The 17,318-nt window shown below is 48.6% G+C and overlaps 2 protein-coding genes across 10 annotated transcripts in view; both read right to left on the bottom strand.

Annotated features, from left to right (window-relative positions):
- PPP1R12B (protein phosphatase 1 regulatory subunit 12B) overlaps positions 1-16,090 on the bottom strand; it is a 99,297-nt gene extending 83,207 nt beyond the window's left edge. For all 6 annotated transcript variants that reach the window (XM_061363125.1, XM_061363123.1, XM_061363124.1 and 3 more), the window contains exon 1: positions 15,699-16,090. In XM_061363125.1, coding sequence (XP_061219109.1) covers positions 15,699-15,986 — 288 coding nt within the window. In that variant the 5' untranslated portion in view covers positions 15,987-16,090. The remainder of the gene's footprint in view (positions 1-15,698) is intronic.
- IGFN1 (immunoglobulin like and fibronectin type III domain containing 1) overlaps positions 1-17,318 on the bottom strand; it is a 212,574-nt gene that overhangs the window by 27,367 nt on the left and 167,889 nt on the right. The window lies entirely within an intron of this gene.

Here is a 17,318-nt window from a genome sequence, read left to right as displayed (position 1 = left end):
CTTCCTCTGCAGCTGATGGACTGGTTTGCCATTTGCATTCCCAGAACCGAACACATAGCTCCAAACCAGAGACAGGCCATGTGGGACTGACTTTAAAATCCAATCTAGATTATCATTTTGCTGCCTTCCTTTTCATCATCTCCATCCTCCTAATTCCAACGTGATTTTTAATACCCATTATTTCAACAGCAGTTGGAGGCTAATACTTTGTACCATCTGAGAAGAGCTTGAAATGAGTCCAGTACTTGATCAAGTGCCAACACTAAAAATAGTCTTTCTGTCACTAAAAAGCAGGGACTGCCAGTTTTCTAATGGTGTAGAGCAGCATTAGCTTTTCAAGTCTCACCAGTTTAGTCATTCTGGCCACCAAGTATGTCATTTCTCTCCCACTCAGCCAGTGCTCTCTGGCACTGGCTCAAGGCAGTATATACAAAATCCTGCCCTTAAATTACTGAGATTTTCATTCCTGCCTGAAATAACTCCACATTCCATAATTAGAAAGCTCACAAGCATTTCCCTCCTTTGTGGAGAATGGAAATGTTGCTACTGCAGGTTTGCTTAGCAAAGAAACGTTCTGCTAACAACCACCTTGCTCTTCAGCTCTCCAGGTGCTGCATCAGTGGTAACGCTGCACCTATTTAACAGAGCTCCTAAAGGCACTTTTACAATGCAAGCAGAATAGATGTGTGGTTCCTGCCATCAACTCTGTTACTTAAACATACCCTAAATTTACAAGACAACCTTAGCTCAGCTTCAGGCCAGCTCACATGGGGTCCTGCAGCCCAGGTCTGGCACTCAGCCCGTCGTCTTGCACAGCCACTGGAGGCTGCAGAGCAGCCTGGAAAGGCCAATGCCAATTGTCAATAATGGGGAAAATAAACTACTAATACTTGGCAAAGTAACCCCATACCTGCAAGATGGGGTAGGGAGGCATGGCAGGGCCACCCCATGCTCAGCAAACTGCTCGATGTGAGGAGTCCCTCTGGGTCTTCTCCTAACTGCTCACAGACACAAACCAGCTACAAATGATTTCAGCTCCAATCTCAAACTAAAAGCGAGATTTGTGTTACCTACCTACAGTCCTCCAAGGCAGAAATCTCTGCTGCTCACTTTAGGCTTGCTTTAGCATCTTTCATGGTGGGGTTTCACAGCAGCTCTGCTCCTGAAACAAGGGCTGCCTTCATCCTGCTCCATCTTCAACCTGCCACCAGACCCTCTGCCCCAGCAAGGGGCACTGACACTCTTTTCATACTGAACAGATCTGGGAGCTAAGCTTGCTCTAAGTGGGACCAGACAAGCACTTACACTGGTATGGAAAGCATATGACAAGAGAAGCAGGAGAGGCAGGACTGAGATAGGCTTCAGCTGCTGCATTACCACTGACTTGGACATCTTGCTTATCTCAAGACAGATAGCTCATGGTGCACATGGCCCAGGTAAAAACTGTTTTATCAAGAGATGAAGGAACAAAGTCACTCCAGGGTTAGTATTGCTTTCACAGAAACCAGCTCTTCCCTACGGCCACCAACCTCCTGTAGGAGATGTACCATAAGCTCCTGCAAACCAAGAAGTGCCCATCTAGCACTAAGGGGGAGGAGATGAAAACAGTGGCAATGAGCAGAACCACCTCAACATGAATGCAAATGAAAGGAAAGAGGAGACTCCTCCAGTGGACTCATGGACAGTAAGCAGGACATCAGGCCCTTGGGTTTTCTGCTCACTACTGATTCACAGCCACATCAGGGCTTATTTCAAGAGCTAAATCTCAACTTTGTGGCCAAAAAATAAGGAAGGGATTAGTGAGGTGATACAGATTGCTGAGGAAACTATTCAAGAGGGGGAAGAAAAGGATGAGCTTGAAGAAGAACCTTACAATACTGAGCAAGTGGTGATAAAATGGCAGATGAAACCCAATGCAGATAACTGCGGAGTGAATCACAGGCAAAAATACACCTAACATCACGTCACAAAATGAAAGGGTCTGAGCTTATTACTGCATTCAGGAACAAGCTCTTAGGATTATCCCGAATAGCTGTAGGAAAATATCAGCCCCAAGCTCAGAAATCAAAGCAAATTCTAGAAATGATTTGGAATGGAACAAAACAGACTCAAAAATACCATTAGACCCCTATGTAATGGGCCAGCATAGTTCTAGTCTCCACAACTAAAAAAAGATGTGGGAGACATGAGTGGGGTATGAATGAGGAAAAGCTTCACTTGAGAAACCCAAACCAAGACAAACAACTTCCCCCATTTCCCAAAAGCATTTCTGGGGCATCACAAACATGGGTTATAGCAGCTGTAGGGCACCTCAGACATAAACCATGCTTTGGGGCAAACAAACTGGAGATGGAAGAACTCGGAAAAAGAGGAGAAGTTGTAAAAGGTTTGGGAAAACTCGGACACTCATTCTGCATCTGCTCCATGCTGTGCTGTAACCTTGGCCCCCGGCACCATTCCAGAGGGACTCGGGCCACTCTGGGAAGCACTGGAACCAGCGCGGACCATAGGAGCTTAAAGCCTGTGTGTCTGAAAGCCTCCTCAGCACAGACTAACAAGGCCCAGCTCTGTTCCTCCTGTTCAACAAAGGCGTAGGAACAGGGGTCATGTTCTGCTGGTGGGAGATGAAACCAACGTGGAGAAGGCGGAGAGCTCTGGGGAGCAGAACGCAGATCCAGAGTGTTCCCAGCAAATGTTCCTTCAACAAAGCAGCCCAGGAAACCTCCTACCCTTAGGTGGGAGACACCTGAAGGCAAACCAAGGACAAACGGACACAGCAACAGCATGGATCACTGACTAGATACCTACTCGAGACAGGCAGGTCTCATGCATGTGAGGACAACTCTGCTCCTGCCAGATCTCTGCCACAGCAGCCACCGCACCATGCTGGCTCCCACGCCACAGGCAGCATCATCTTCCAAGGCACCATTTACTCAATATGTTGTTATAACATTAATGATTTATACCATTATGTCTAGTTTTGCTTTACCATCCCCTTGTCTCCATCCCTACCAGGTAACTAAAGCTGAATGAGTCAGTGGGGTGCTGCTGAAGAAGCAAGTAAATCTCATTCTGGAATACATCAAACTGCTCTTAGCAAGGCCCTGAAGAAAATTATTCTTGGGCTGGAGTCATCTCCACTGAAGTAGCACATTGAATTTGAAAGCAACATCCTCCTAAGAACCCAGAGAACAAGGAGGCTCACTGCATGTTTAGAAGACATCAACTAGTTGGATAAGTGAAATAAAACCACTTGACCTAAGTAAAAGGAGAAAGAAAGTTTGAGGAGAACAGTCTTCCCGTAGTGAGGAGGCTGTTCTGAAAGCAGCTGCCACCAGAGGAGAACAAAGAGCTTGCTTTTCTTTAGAAGAAAGTGGATTTAGGTCAAACACTGAGAAGCACTTCCCAAGTGCTGAGCTTGCCAGGCGAGGAGCAGCCTCCAGGGAGGCGCAGGAGAGATCTCCATGAAGGGGTTTAGGAACTCATTAGGAACTGTCTTTTGGAAAGAGCTCTGATAAACCTGGTGGTGCCCCAGTGCAGAGGACTGGAGCAGAGGGTCTTCTGCCACCTCTCCCAGCACCTGGAACTCTGGAACTGGAGCTCTCCCCACTGAGCCAGCAAGGCTCTGCCCTGGGACCTGAGAGAGCAAGTGACAAAAGGCCAAACAAACCATAGAGGAAGAGATGCAGCCTCCAGCATCATACAATGGAAGGAGAACTACCAGAGCACTGCTCAAAGAAGCCAAAGGAGCAGGAAAGAGTCTTTAGATCAGAGAAGGGCTAAGTGGTCACAGTAACCAGGCAACAACAGGTAACCCCGGATCTCCAAGACTCGGTTTCATCACCATAACACTGGATTTCAATAACCCTGGAATCAGATTACATTCAAATGCCTCGTTTTCCCTAATGCAGCAGTTCTTGTTTTGGACAGGACTTGCATTTTTCAGTGCCTAGCACAATTTGCAGGAAGCATCGTGTCAGCACATGGATTCCCTCCCAGCGACTACAATCAATTCTTTGTTCCTTGTGCACTTTCTGCAACATCGAACAAGTTTCTTAAAGACTAACAGGACCTAAACTAAATGGAAAGGAATGGGTTTTGTGGCCTGAGTTGCAGACTGAAGACAAGCCAGTAATACTCAAACTAGCTATAAGACAGTATTTGGCCATAAGAACAGGGCTCCTTCTAGAGCAGCTATTAATAAGGGATCAAAAATAACTCCTGCAATATGCTCTGAAGTTATAACCTTGGCTCTGCTGGCAATACAGGTTGGCATGGTCCTGAAGTCCCTCATCAAGAGACAGGCAGATTTACCACTTATCTTCTTCAGCATGAGGAATGCTTGTTCAGAATAACTCGAGGGATATCAATTTAAAAGACAAACCATTTAGGGCTGCAAAGGTCAAATCCTGTTTGTCAGCCACCCGAGAAGGAAAAGAAAAGCCAGTGCAAACCATGAAGTGAAGATGAAATCTATCCCTTGCAAGAACACGTAGATACTGGGCTCAGTCAGAGAGATTGGTTCAGGCTACTGCAAGCCAGGAATAGAAAAAGGCTCAAAACCTCATGCATTAGCAAGGTGACAGCCCATCCATATCTCTATTCTTTCTTTGAGTGTAGAGGATGTGATGCTTCTGCAGCAAGTAACCCCAAAAAATCAATAAAATTGCCTATTAATTATAAAGCATAACTGCCCACCATTTATGCCATAAAGTATTAGTTAGCCTTCTAAAAATCACTTTAATTTTAGAACTACTGCTTTAATATTTGAGAAGGTTTTTGGCCTTATAAATTCCACCCTACTTTTTTCTCTTCTTGACTCTAATCTGTATTAAATAATACCATTTTAATTGTTCTTTATAGTGCAGAAACAATCTTCCTGCCACACCAGCCCGGAGCCTGGCAACCTGGAGCTTAACTTACAAGCACTTAATTCTGTGCCTGTGGCTTTTGACCGGACAGGAGGAATTGTGGACAGTTTTGATCTTTCCTGGAATGAAAGCTACTCCATGAGTTCCATCACGCTGCTGTTATTTCCCATCTCTTTCTATTGACTTCATTTGACTGAGATGGTAGAAAGAGTTCTGCACACGCCAATCTACAGATGGACGCATGATCCATCTGGCTTTATGAATTCTAGTTTAGTTATTCCTTCCTTAACAGTTCTGAATCTCTGATTTAGCTCTTTTACCCACTGCAGTGCTTCCATGCTATCACATTAAATACCCAGAAAACCCTTCCAGCCTGTATCAGCTGGAATCCACCGTTTCCCCATAAACAGTACTTCCCATTTACTGACCAAATTTTGTTGGAAATTGAAACCCTTCCCTGCCAGCTTTAATTTTATTACCCTGAATACACAGCACCATCAACAACTGCTTCCTCCCTCTCTGTTCCCCTTCCCGTCTCATACACAGGGCTGCAGAGCAGCACAAGCTCCAGGATAAGTCCCCATCCCCTTTAAACTGAGCTTTCATTCAGAACCTTTGATTTCACTCTTTCAGACAGTAATTAATCAATGATAAGATGGTTTTTTATTTCCCAACAGCTTTGTTTCTTAGGGCTTCCATAAAGGAACCTTATCACAAGCGTTTTGAAAACCCAAATGTACCACCTCAACCAGATTTCTTCTCTCCACATGCTTGTTGACTCCTTTGGGTTTATCATTTGGAGTCCCTTACAGAAATGAGCACCACATGGAGGACTGTCACTTCCCATCAACACGGCTGGTCCTCTGGTAATGGGTTTGTTTTAAGTGATGTGTTACACACAATGGGTAATAGCTTAGAGACTGCACGTGCCGGTTCCTGCTGAACAAATACCAACTGGTGCTGAAGACCCAACACTTTGCATTTGCTTGAGCAGTTCTGGAACCTCTTCTGTCAATGCTGCAGCTTGGTAAAGCTCAGAAAGCTGAGTTTTGACTTGAAGAAATCTTTGCAGAGGAGAAGACTGAAGGCAATGCAGGCACTAGTGCAGAGAAGCAATACAAACTGTTCAGCACACAGTGGCAGAACTGGGGCAGATTTGTCATTTGAAACTCTTTAGTTGAGCTGTATCCAAGTCTCAGACTCTCCCACTTCTCCCCTCAAAACCCCCACGATACTGTGTGCTCCCTGAATACAGCATGTACCTATTAGAGTGATTTATGATAGGGAGGAGAAAGCACAGAGGTCACCCCATGTAAAAGATGATATGTCACAAGGAACAATGTATCATTCTTTCAATATTGAAATAATTAAGATTTGAATTCCACTAAATCATCACTTTTCAATTCTCTTGACTGAAATTCCCCCAGTTCCACAGATAGGATCCGCAGAAGTTTGTGTAAATTCTATTTGGCTGCAGCACCTGCACTCAGATGGCACTGAGCAACACTTGGTATTTGAAGTCAGCAGGGATTAAGTTGGTAGTTGGACTGGAATTAAAAAGGGCTCCACCGAAGGGGACTCCCAAGCCAAAAATGACAGTTCAGGTGCTTTATAGCATTTCCTACAGCGCCAGCCAGTCCGCACAGGGAGCAGCAAGCAGCTTTCCTCAGCAACTGGAAGACAATTGTTAATACAATTCAGGCAGCCAAGAAAGGTAAGAGAATACCCTTAGCCCTAAGAGCCACTGATGCCTGTACTGCAAGATGGGGAAGAAGCACTTACCAAAGTGACAGTAAGAAACAGAAATCCACAATCACCATCTCCCATGAGGATGTCACCTGGCAGTACTCCTCGCTGCCTGTCTGCTCCTGAAGAAAAGAGGTCACAACATGCCTTAAAACTGAACCACTGCTGGCAGATGAGCAGCTCTGAACCGTTGGATAAGTCATCGTGCAAGTTTGCACCAAAAGGCAGGGAAGGATCTCAGGAATGAGATGACAGCAACGGCTCCAGACTGGACTCCACAGAAGTTGAGACAAGCCAACTAGAAAGAACTTCTCCTGCTCCCTTCCCAGCAGGGACCTCTCCTTACAGCGTCCATTTTTTAGAAGAGAAAAGAATAAATCAGGGAGATAAGGACACGAGGAGAACCCCCCTGAAATGTTTCGGTCACTGTGCACAGGAGTGTCTGATGGTCAATGCAAAGAGCTACAGGTAAAACTGAGGCTCCATGCAGAATGGGCAGTGCTGCAGCTGAATGGGCACATGGGCATGTCCTTCTAAGGGACAAGGCCAGCTTTCAGGAAAAGCAGGCTGGTCCTACACTGTGCGGCACCAGAGCCCCAACCCAGGGAATAAAGGGGAAGGAATCATAGAATGGTTTGAGCTAGAAAGGACCTTCAAATAATCCAGTTCCACCCCCTGCCACGAGCAGGGATGCCTCACACCAGATCATGTCACCCAAGGCTCTGTCCAACCCAGCCCTGAACACTGCCAGGGATGGGGCATTTACCACCTCCTTGGGCAACCTGTGACAGCGCCTCAGCACCCTCACAGCGAAGAGCCTCTTCCATATATCTAACCTGAACTTCCCCTGTTTAAGTTTAAATCCACCACCCCTTGCCCCATCACTACAGTCCCTGATGAAGAGTCCACAGATTGCTTCTGGGACCGGGTGGGATGCAGACATGGAGCTGGCTGATGTCACTGCAAAGTCACTGTCATCTTTCTAAGGTCATGGTGATACAGGGAGGCTCCTGCAAACACCACCATCATGTAAGAAGGATCCAGGGAACTATGAGCCTGCCAATCCCACCTCAGTCCCTGTAAAGGCTATGCAGTAAATCTTCCTGAAAGCTATTTCCAGCCGCATGCAGGAGGTGGTGGTGACTGGGAACAGCCGGCATGGATTTACCAGTGGCAAATCCTGCCTAACTTGATTACCCACCACAATGACAAGCTGACTGGGTGGGATGATAGGCGAGTAAGCATGGTACACCTTTGACACCACCTCTGAGAGCATTCCTAACAGGCAGAGTGGGATCTCTGCCCACTTTGTAGCCCCCTTCAGACACTGGAAGTTGCTCTGAGGTCTCCATGCAGCTTCTCTTCTCCAGGCTGAACAGTCCCAACTTTCTAAGCCTGTCTTCATATGGAAGGTGCTCCAACCTCTGAACATCCTCATGGCTTCCTCTGGACTTGCTCCAACAGCTCCATATCCTTCTGATGCTGAGGACACCAGAACTGCACAGAGTGCTAAAAGTGGGGTCTCACAAGATCAATGCATAATTAGTAGTTGATTTGGATAAAGCTGATAATTCATATGAATTCAAATCCTGGAACCAAAAGAAAAACCCTGTCTCATATCTTGACCCCAGAATGAGAACATTGCAGCAGAACTTCAGGATGCATCAACTCAGACACAAAACCAGTACGGATAATTCAGCACAGCTCCATGTGTAGGCCCTGCAGTTTACATCCCTTTGGGTTATGGGATTGTATTTACAAGTCCAAACTAAACAGGCATAAACCAGGTTAGACCAGAGCCCACACACAAAGTCCTACCCATTCACTAAATCCCTGTTGGAGTCACCTCTTGTTAAACCAGGAGCTGGGTTTAGACAAGGTCTGATACTATGAGTTGTTGCTATCACAGGATTTCAGAGGTAAAAAAGCAGAAAGCTTTGTGATAAAATCCTCTGAGCTGTCCAAGACAGTGAGGAATGACAAATTATAAATAGGAGGTGGCTTCAGACAGATTCCAGAAATGGATGGTGAGCAATCACTGTGGCAAATCAATGCCCTGGCTCAGAGTACCGGAGAGGGGCCCGGCTTAGTTTTACCCTGAAAAGGCAGTGACACATACAAAGCTAATGGCAGGTGGTCATTCTGCATTCTGTGCATCTCACAAAGATTTATTGAGCAAGGCTGAACGCTGGAAAAGCAACGTTGAAAGTGCCTGTGTCCCTCTGCAAGGTCAGCTTACAGTAGTATGGAAACATTTCTGGGGAGGCTCTCACCAGCTAGGACCGGGCTGTTTGATTCAGCTGCAGGAAACAAGCTACAGTGAAAAACACCATTAAAAACAGTCACACCTTTTAGTGAATTTTCAGCTGTTTTCACATAAGGATATTTAAGCTGAGAGCTTAAAGCTGGAAGGAGACTGAGCTTCCAAAACCTGAACATGGAAATATTTAACAAGAGTGCACATGGATGTGTTTTCTAAAAGACGAGTCATTTGGAAGACTCTGCAAGGTAACTGGTAGCAATGAGTACACTCATGAGAAACTGTGTAGGTGTCTGAATCAAGAATTTTGATGTCCATGACTATCAAGAGCTTGATGAGGGGAGGGAGGCCTGACTGGGGATTCGGCTGTCAGCAATGCAGGAAATCACTTTGGGAATCCAGAAAAGCCAATTTCCTCTGGAAAAAAACCCCAAACATGTTTTAAGGATTCAGTATTTAAGGATGGTTCTGTTTCAGCACAGTAAGAGATGCACCTCTGCAGCAAGGGGAGGAAATAACATTTGGCACTTCAAGCTGTGCAGGCTGGACCTCCATCACACAGTCGTGCTCCAGAAGCTCCGACAGACCACATCACCCTCCATTTGCAAGATGTTGACAGCAGCTTGAACCATGTCTCTGCATAGGTCTGTGTGGACTGTACTCCCTGTGAGTTTGTTCTTAAATCCATCCATGCTGAAGCGAGCCCTGTAAAAACAGGCACCCAAATCCCCAGCAGGTAAGTCCTTTGGGATTCTTACAAACTGAGTTCTGGGCTGGGGCACCCTGAGCACCTCCTCCTGTGCAGATCAGTTTGCTGCAGCCCAAGAAAGGAGATGGCAGGGACAGCTGCTGCACCTCCTTCAGCAGGACAGCCCAAAATAAACTGCAGGTCAGACCCCAGGATTTGTACTGGGCACCTTCACCATGCTGGGGCTGTACCAAGATCACCAGGTCAAACAGCTCACTCCTTTGGAAAGCTTGCAACTGGAGCGGGGAGCCTCCATCCCCCTGGAAGGGGCTGGGCTCCTCTTGCTTTCAACTTCTTATCCCAGCCCTGTGCACAAGCACAGCTCTTTAAAAAGCAAAGCAGCCACTGCAGAGTATTTAATGCTCCCTGCCCTCATTTGTATTCAAAAGTTAGGAAGAAAACAATACTGATTTATACCACTCCTTACGTATTTCCCTCTCAAACCTTCTTAAAAAGACTGCTCTAACATGCAGTCTGACGGGCCTGTGTGACTGATGGAATATAATAATCCCCAACTGAGAGCTGGCATATCAACTCAGAAGACTTGTATTTTAATAGTAGCCAGTTATTATCTCAATATATTACAACACAAAGCACTTAAGATGCCTCACAAGCCCCACAGTATCTAATCTGAATTCTAAGTCTCTAAACCTGTTTGTAACAGAAACAGCTCCCAGCCCCTAATGCTCACTGTTAAAATAAGCAAGAGGCATTCTAAACTGTGACAATAACATCAGGCTGAGGGCAGTTCTGTCTAGGTTACAGCTGAGGGAGTTCTGCATATGAACAGTGCCTTAATGTCCCAGCAGGTTTCAGCCCCAGCAGCAGGAGCTGCAGGACACCGCTGCAAGCAGCCACCCTTAAGCATTGCTTTCATTGCTCATGCCTCAGTTTCTGCCGAGCTGGCTTCCAATCTTATCAACCCATGTCAATTCAGACAAGTGTGCAGCACGAAAGGCTTGTCTCCACCTCTAATGCAGGCCCAAGAATTTTATTTGCAGAAGTCAGAAAGCTTTCAGTATTTGGGAAATCTAAAAAGCGTTCCTTAAAATACCTTCGCTTCCCAAAGGAGATTTCCAGCCAGAGCTCCGGCCTGCCCAGCACCACTGCTGTGGGGATGAGAACCTTTCCACAGGCAGCACTATGGGACCAGCGGCAGCACTTCTACCTGCTGCCATAAAGGAAGTTGTAGCTGAAGATCCTACCAGTTCACTTGCTCACTGTTTATGGGGAGCAACAGCGCTTGACTCATGTAATCACTACATAGGATAAACAGAGGCTGAGGAAGGAAACAATGAAGATGCACACTTCCCATCACAAAAAATAGCCATCCACTTACTAAAGCAGTGGAGGTTTCCTCCCAGCACCCAATGCTGTGGTTGGCTTCAGCTCCCAGAAGCCCAACTAACCAGTTGGGAAACTGCTCCTTACCAGAACAAAGGCCCACTTCCTCAAACTGCTGCAGGAGCAGCGCTTCTCCCAGGCTCTAACTCAGTTCAAGGTTAGTTTGTTTAGTCTAGAGTTAATTCTGCCCACTTAGGAGATTGTTTTGAAGCTGAGATGCGAGGGACAGACAATTAAACTAACCCACAGGGACAGAGCATCAAGCCAAGAAAGAGACTGAGTAAGCCAAAGGCAAGAAAATAAAAGCATTAGGTTGGTAAAAGAGCCCTTCAGATTTTAACTAGCTGTGTCTTATACGCTCCTGGTGTACTGTAGGTAGCTTCCAAGCTCTCTCGCTTCATTCAGAGTACATACTACTGTATTCCCATTGATAAGTGAAAGCTAAAAAAGCCCCATTTCACTTACCCTAGTGACAAGCCCTATTTTTGACAGTGTCATATGTCTCATTTGCTCACTTGATGAGCAGCATTAAATACAGTACAAACAGCTTGCAACTTCTATTTTCACTGGCAGAAGCATACCTTTGGAAAGACACTTTGCAGAGCGCAGTGGAAAGGTACGACTCCCCCCAGATAACCTTCTCTTCCCAGGATTCAGGTATTTTTAGGCAACGCAGCCACCCAATGTTAAAAACACATCTTGATGTATGACACTGTCATCACTGATGAGAAGAGCAAAAGTGAAACTGCCTTGAAGTACAGCTGTAACTGTTTATGGAGTACCTGAACACTGCAGTGTTTCCATGTCATTTTATGGATGTTGTGTTGTATCCTCACAAGGCACAAGCTAGCTTTTACCTTTCAGTGATTAAGAAACTTCTAGAAGCTGCTGCTATAGGAGCACTGTGTGGGCAATGACTGTCAGGTCCTCCTCAGTTACCCTGTAAAACAAACCCAGGCTGTTTCAGCCACCACTGCAGTTCCAGCCCTTTGCTCCATGCTCTGTCCCAGCTGGAAAAAACACCAATCTACATAGGAGCTCTCTTTCCTCCCCTCTGTCTCACAGATTTTGGGCCCATGTTGGCACCTCAATGGTTCTTCCAACAATCTCTAGGCTGCTGCAGTTAGGGAGAGCATGGATGCTGCTTCAGAAAGCTCCGAAGAGCGACTAGACAAGCCTGTGGTGTTCCAGCTCTGGCTCAGGAGGAGGAATAGCTTACACTGGGACTGCCAAAGAGGCTGCAGCCTCCTCTAATCCAGGATCACTGCACAAAGTACTGATTTTCATGAAGCAGCTTCTGAATTACCAGTGCCCAGCACCTGAAAATCAACCAAAAGCAAGTACCAAGCTACTTCAAGAGTCTTGTAAGTGTCAGAAACCCAAGAATTATTTCATGAGCAACTCATGTCTCTATGGAACAGGCAAAAAGGGAAACAGCAGGTAAATCAAAGGGCAAGCAGAGGATAAACAATCTTTTCTGCTGTCATCACTGGTGAATCAGCCCTTAAAGATGCCTTAAAGAAGCACTGTCTGTTCCATTGGGAGACGCCTTCCCAACTGGAAGCACCAGAACTTTTTCCCTTAAGACTCAATTTTCATTAACGTTTACTCTCCGCTTCCATCTGTTGCTCAGGAGGAAGAGCAAACATTTCATGCCCCCTTGCCACCACCTCCAAACACCAAAGCCATTCAACTCCCACCACCAGTTTGTTACATTTACTGGTAGTGGTTTTCTTGATTTATAAATGTTCACTCACACTTAGGTAATGTCTCCCTTTCCTTAAGCACTTCCAGAAGTTGTGGATGCCCCATCCCTGGAAGTGTTTTAAGGCCAGGTTCATGTTTGGGGTTGAAGCTAGATGATCTTGAAGGTCGCTTCCAACCCTTAACCATTCTATGATTCAATGCTTCTGCATTACACACAAAGCCACTGCCAAAAATACACTCTAGTCAATGAATTAAGTTAATCACTGAGAAGATGGGATTGATGTTCACCCAGAAGCATTTTGCAGGCACTGAGGTAAAGCATAACTGAAGCCACAAGGCAGGGAGCAGACACTGGCCCGTGGTGTGGGTTTGTGCTGCACCTGATGCTCCCAACAAGGAGCACGACGCGAGCTGGAGGCTCGGAAGCACCGCTTGTAATTTAAAAGGTTATTTTCAAAATACAGCTTCACAGCACAATATAGCCAAGGCAGCTCCTCACCCAGCAAGTACACAACAGCTCTTAGTCACAGCGGACCATGAAGAGAAAGTGCAGGTTTACTGGTGCTGAATGTCACAGCACATGTGGGGGCACTGGGCACATCAAGCCAACTAACCCAAGCTGTAAGACTGGTCTTAGACTTTGCAGAAGCTGATGGTGACTCTGGTAAATTCAGTCAACTGACTGTGTTCCCACTTCCATTGCCTAAAAGACACTTGTTTGTACCCAGTGAGCCTCACTTAATAGTAAAGTTCTTTAACCAAAGATTTATACCCGATCTTCCCTTCCACAAAGTCAACTCTGCAATGTGGGGTTTCCTTCCTCACTGCACAGCCACTTGGTTTCACAAGCATTAAACCAGAGCAGGTGTCACCACCATCTGCCCCTGGTATCTCACCACATTTTGGGTCTAATACTAAGAGAAGTCATAAAAACATCCCCATGTCTGCTCCACTCATGCAATTTGTCAAGCAGCACCTTGGGGACCCTCAGCCTATCCACCCCTCAGCTGATGCTTGAGCACAGGCAGTATCATTCGCCAAGGCATATAAAAATCAGACCTATTTTGGACCTGCACAATGATAAGGAACTCACAGCAACCTCTCCAACCTGACAATCTGCATTTTCACCTGATACAGATTTCTAGACTCGGGAGACACACGTACAACAAAACCTTTAACAAACGGGTGTCTGTTCTATTTGGGTGCACAAGAACATGGCTTTGGTGTTGTCGGAGATGTGCAGATGAAAAACTGTTACTACAGCAACAGGGCACTGAAACCAAGTTTTTATTACAGTCAAAGCCAAGCCAACCTCCCTTCCAGTGAAGCTGCTGAAGAGTTGCTTGTACAGCTCCCATCTTCTTGGCCACTCACTCATCTGAAAGCTCTTCCAAGTATCAAGCCCTCAGCATTACAGTGTGCAATGTTACCCCGTCCTTAGCTCCCAAGACACCATTCTTTAGGTACACAATTACAGTTGCAGCTTGCTTGTCAGTATGTGGCTTGGCAAGAGGTTTGACCTTGCAGAGATCATGGTCTAGTGGGTCTAATGCACTTCAGGATACTCTGGTGGCCAAGCCTCATGTTACATACATCAAGAAGATAACATGGGCTCTTCTGAGGAGATCGCAATCAGTCCTGGCTGGGAAGCACCCATGAAGTCATCCCACTTCCACCACACTTCTACCCACCTTAGATTCATTCCTTCTTGCTTGTTGAAATGCTTTCAGTAACCAGCTCATACTAGGGCCTATATGATTACTTATTGATCTGATAACACGTGTATTCGTGCTGTACTGGGGATTACTAACGCAGCATAACCTATCTGCTATACCAAAAAAGAACAAGCTGGTGCATTACAAAGTTCACTGCTCTGCCAACTGAAGCTGTACCCAACCTGTCAGTCCCTAAGTTCCTGTGCTCTTTGCTTCATAACTTATTTTTGGAACTCCAGACCAAAATGAACAAATACCGCTGCCCCTTGTTCAGTGACAGCCACCAGCAAGTGAGCTTCTACATGTCCCAAATGCTTCAGTCCAGTAATACCAGCCCAGCAAAGAAGGAAGCCCAATGATCTCAATTATCATCCTGTGATTTGTGCTCTTAAAGCATTATTCTTTACAGACACATTATTCCCAGATGTTATTCCTGGACTGCGCTGCTTTTCCCGGCCCCGTCGCTACGCTCCATGCTTAATCTACCAGATCTTGAGCTAAGAAAACGTTCTTCCTGAGCCTGGCCTGGATTCAAATCAGATCCATTTCACTGACCAGATGCAACAATCTGGGACACTGATTTCACAAGCCCTGCTGAATCCTGAGCCAGTCTTCAACAGCAACAGGTTCCCCAGTATTAAAGGACAGTGATTCCACAGGCTCCCTCACATTCCTGCTCATTTACACACTGACAGCTACGGGTGAAACACAGCACACGCTGCCAGACAGGGGAGGCTTTACTGCTCCGGAGCCAACTTCTGCGCCCACTTTTGTATCATTTCAGCACATTTGGATGAGTATTAATAGAGCCCATGTCACCTGTCTGAGACGCGGGCACCCTCTGCTCTGTGCACAGGTTGCCAAAGAGCAGTTTGGGGAGTTTCAAGGCAACTCTAACACAACACAACACAGAAGCGTAGGAGACGCTTCTGACCTTGTGAAAACGAACCCCCCGGGAGGGAAATTTCCCCTATTTCAGCAGATCCCAAGCACAAAGAGGAAGTTTTCCCAAAATGAATGAATCGGCTCTGCCAGCCCACTGTTTTCTTTTCCTGAGGCACTCGGTATCCCTGTGAGGACCGGAACACGCTGCCGTGGGCACGGCACCGGCACACTGACGGGGCTCAAACCCGTATCGGTTATAAACAACCCGCTGCCTCCGCGACAGCACCGGGGCACCCCCGAAACGCGTCCTCCCGAGCCCCGGTGCCCCAGCGAGGAGCGCGGAGGGATGAGGCCGAGTCCCCCCCACAACAACCCCCGGCCCGGGCCCGACTCCCCGTTCCCCAGCGCCGGGCCGCCGGTACCTGGTGCAGGGCTGTCAGCCCGTCCACGTTGGTGGTGTTGATGCGGGCGCCGCGGCCCAGCAGCCGCTTCACCTCCTCGGTGTCCCCGCTGGAGCAGGCGGCCAGGAAGACAGCGCCTTCCTCGAAACGGACGCGGGACCCCCCATCGCCGCGGTGTCGGCCCCGGCCGCCCCCCGGCGCCACGGGCTCCTGCTCGGTCAGGGAGCCCTTCCAGCGCCGCAGCTGCTCGGCCCGCCGCAGCCGCGCCGACTCGGCCCGCTTCCCGCCCAGGTGCTCCGGCTCTGACATCGCCGCCGCCGCACTGAGGCGCAGGGACCGCACCGCGCCTCAGCCGGGAGCGGGGCGCAGCGCCCCCGCCGCCATCTTCGATACGCCCCCACCGCCGCCGCCGCCGCGCCCGCGCCGCCCGCGCCCCGCGGCATGCCGGGACGTGTAGTTCCCGCGGGCGCCGCCGCACCTGCCCGCCCAGGAAGGACTACAACTCCCGGCAGCCCCCGCGCGCCGCTGCACCTGCCCGGCACCGGACTACAACTCCCAGCAGTCCCCGCGCGCCGCCGCCATCGCAAGCGCCCGGCTCCCTCCCACCGAGCGGACGCGGTGCGAGGAGGCAGCGCCGCCCGCCGGGCCCGCGGCACCGGGCACGGCCGAGGGGCAGCGATGGCCAGGACGGCAGCAGCGCCATGGGAGTGGGGCGAGGGGCACAGCCCCACCAGCCACAGCGGGTTCCCAGCTCTACCGGCCCGAACCAGGAACGTTTCCAATGGGGCTTGGCTCCACTGCGCCCTCTCGTGGCTCTGCGGTGCTGAGCATCCCTCTCCTGGCAGGCGGTGATGGTGCCCAGCAGAGGGGCTGCACTCTCAGGTTGTTCTGTGGTACCCAACAGGGGATTTGCCTCAGGTTATTCACCAGAGGAACCGCAGGAGGAGCGCACGGATCAATGGTCACTGACACGTCCCCCAGACCGGTGGCATTTCACAGACCCACAGACTGGGTTGGGGTGGAAGGGACCCTAAAGCTCTTCCAGCTCCAACCCCTGCCACGGGCAGGGACCCCTTCCACTGGAGCAGCTTGCTCCAAGCCCCTGTGTCCAAGCTGGCCTTGAGCACTGCCAGGGATGGGGCAGCCACAGCTTCTCTGGGCACCCTGTGCCAGCGCCTCAGCACCCTCACAGGGAAGAGCTTCTGCCTAAGAGCTCAGCTCAGTCTCCCCTCGGGCAGGTTCAAGCCATTCCCCTTGGCCTGTCCCTACATCCCTTGTCCCAAGCCCCTCTCCAGGTTTCCTGCAGCCCCTTTAGGCACTGGAGCTGCTCTAAGGTCTCCCCTTCAGGAGCCTTCTCTTCTCCAGGCTGCCCCAGCCCAGCTCTCTCAGCCTGGCTCCAGAGCAGAGCTGCTCCAGCCCTTACAGCATCTCCATGGCCTCCTCTGGCCTCGCTCCAACAGCTCCTCATCCTTCTGGTGTTGAGGGCAGCACCACTCGTTATTTGAAACTCTGCATTCAAAATACAGCTTCACAGCTGCAAGCAGCAAAGGCAGCTCCTCCCGCAGCAGGTGACAGTGGGTGGCACTCACAGCAGCCTCTCTTCATGGCCCTGCAGCCGCACTTCCTCTAGGCTGCTTCCAG

The sequence above is a fragment of the Neopsephotus bourkii genome, unplaced genomic scaffold, assembly GCF_033783945.1.
Source record: "Neopsephotus bourkii isolate Nb327-2 ecotype Australia unplaced genomic scaffold, CSIRO-AGI_Nbou_v1 NB_1139, whole genome shotgun sequence".
Lineage (NCBI taxonomy): Eukaryota > Metazoa > Chordata > Aves > Psittaciformes > Psittacidae > Neopsephotus > Neopsephotus bourkii.
The sequence above is the reverse complement of the archived record's forward strand: the minus strand, read 5'-3'. Positions and strand labels throughout refer to the sequence as shown.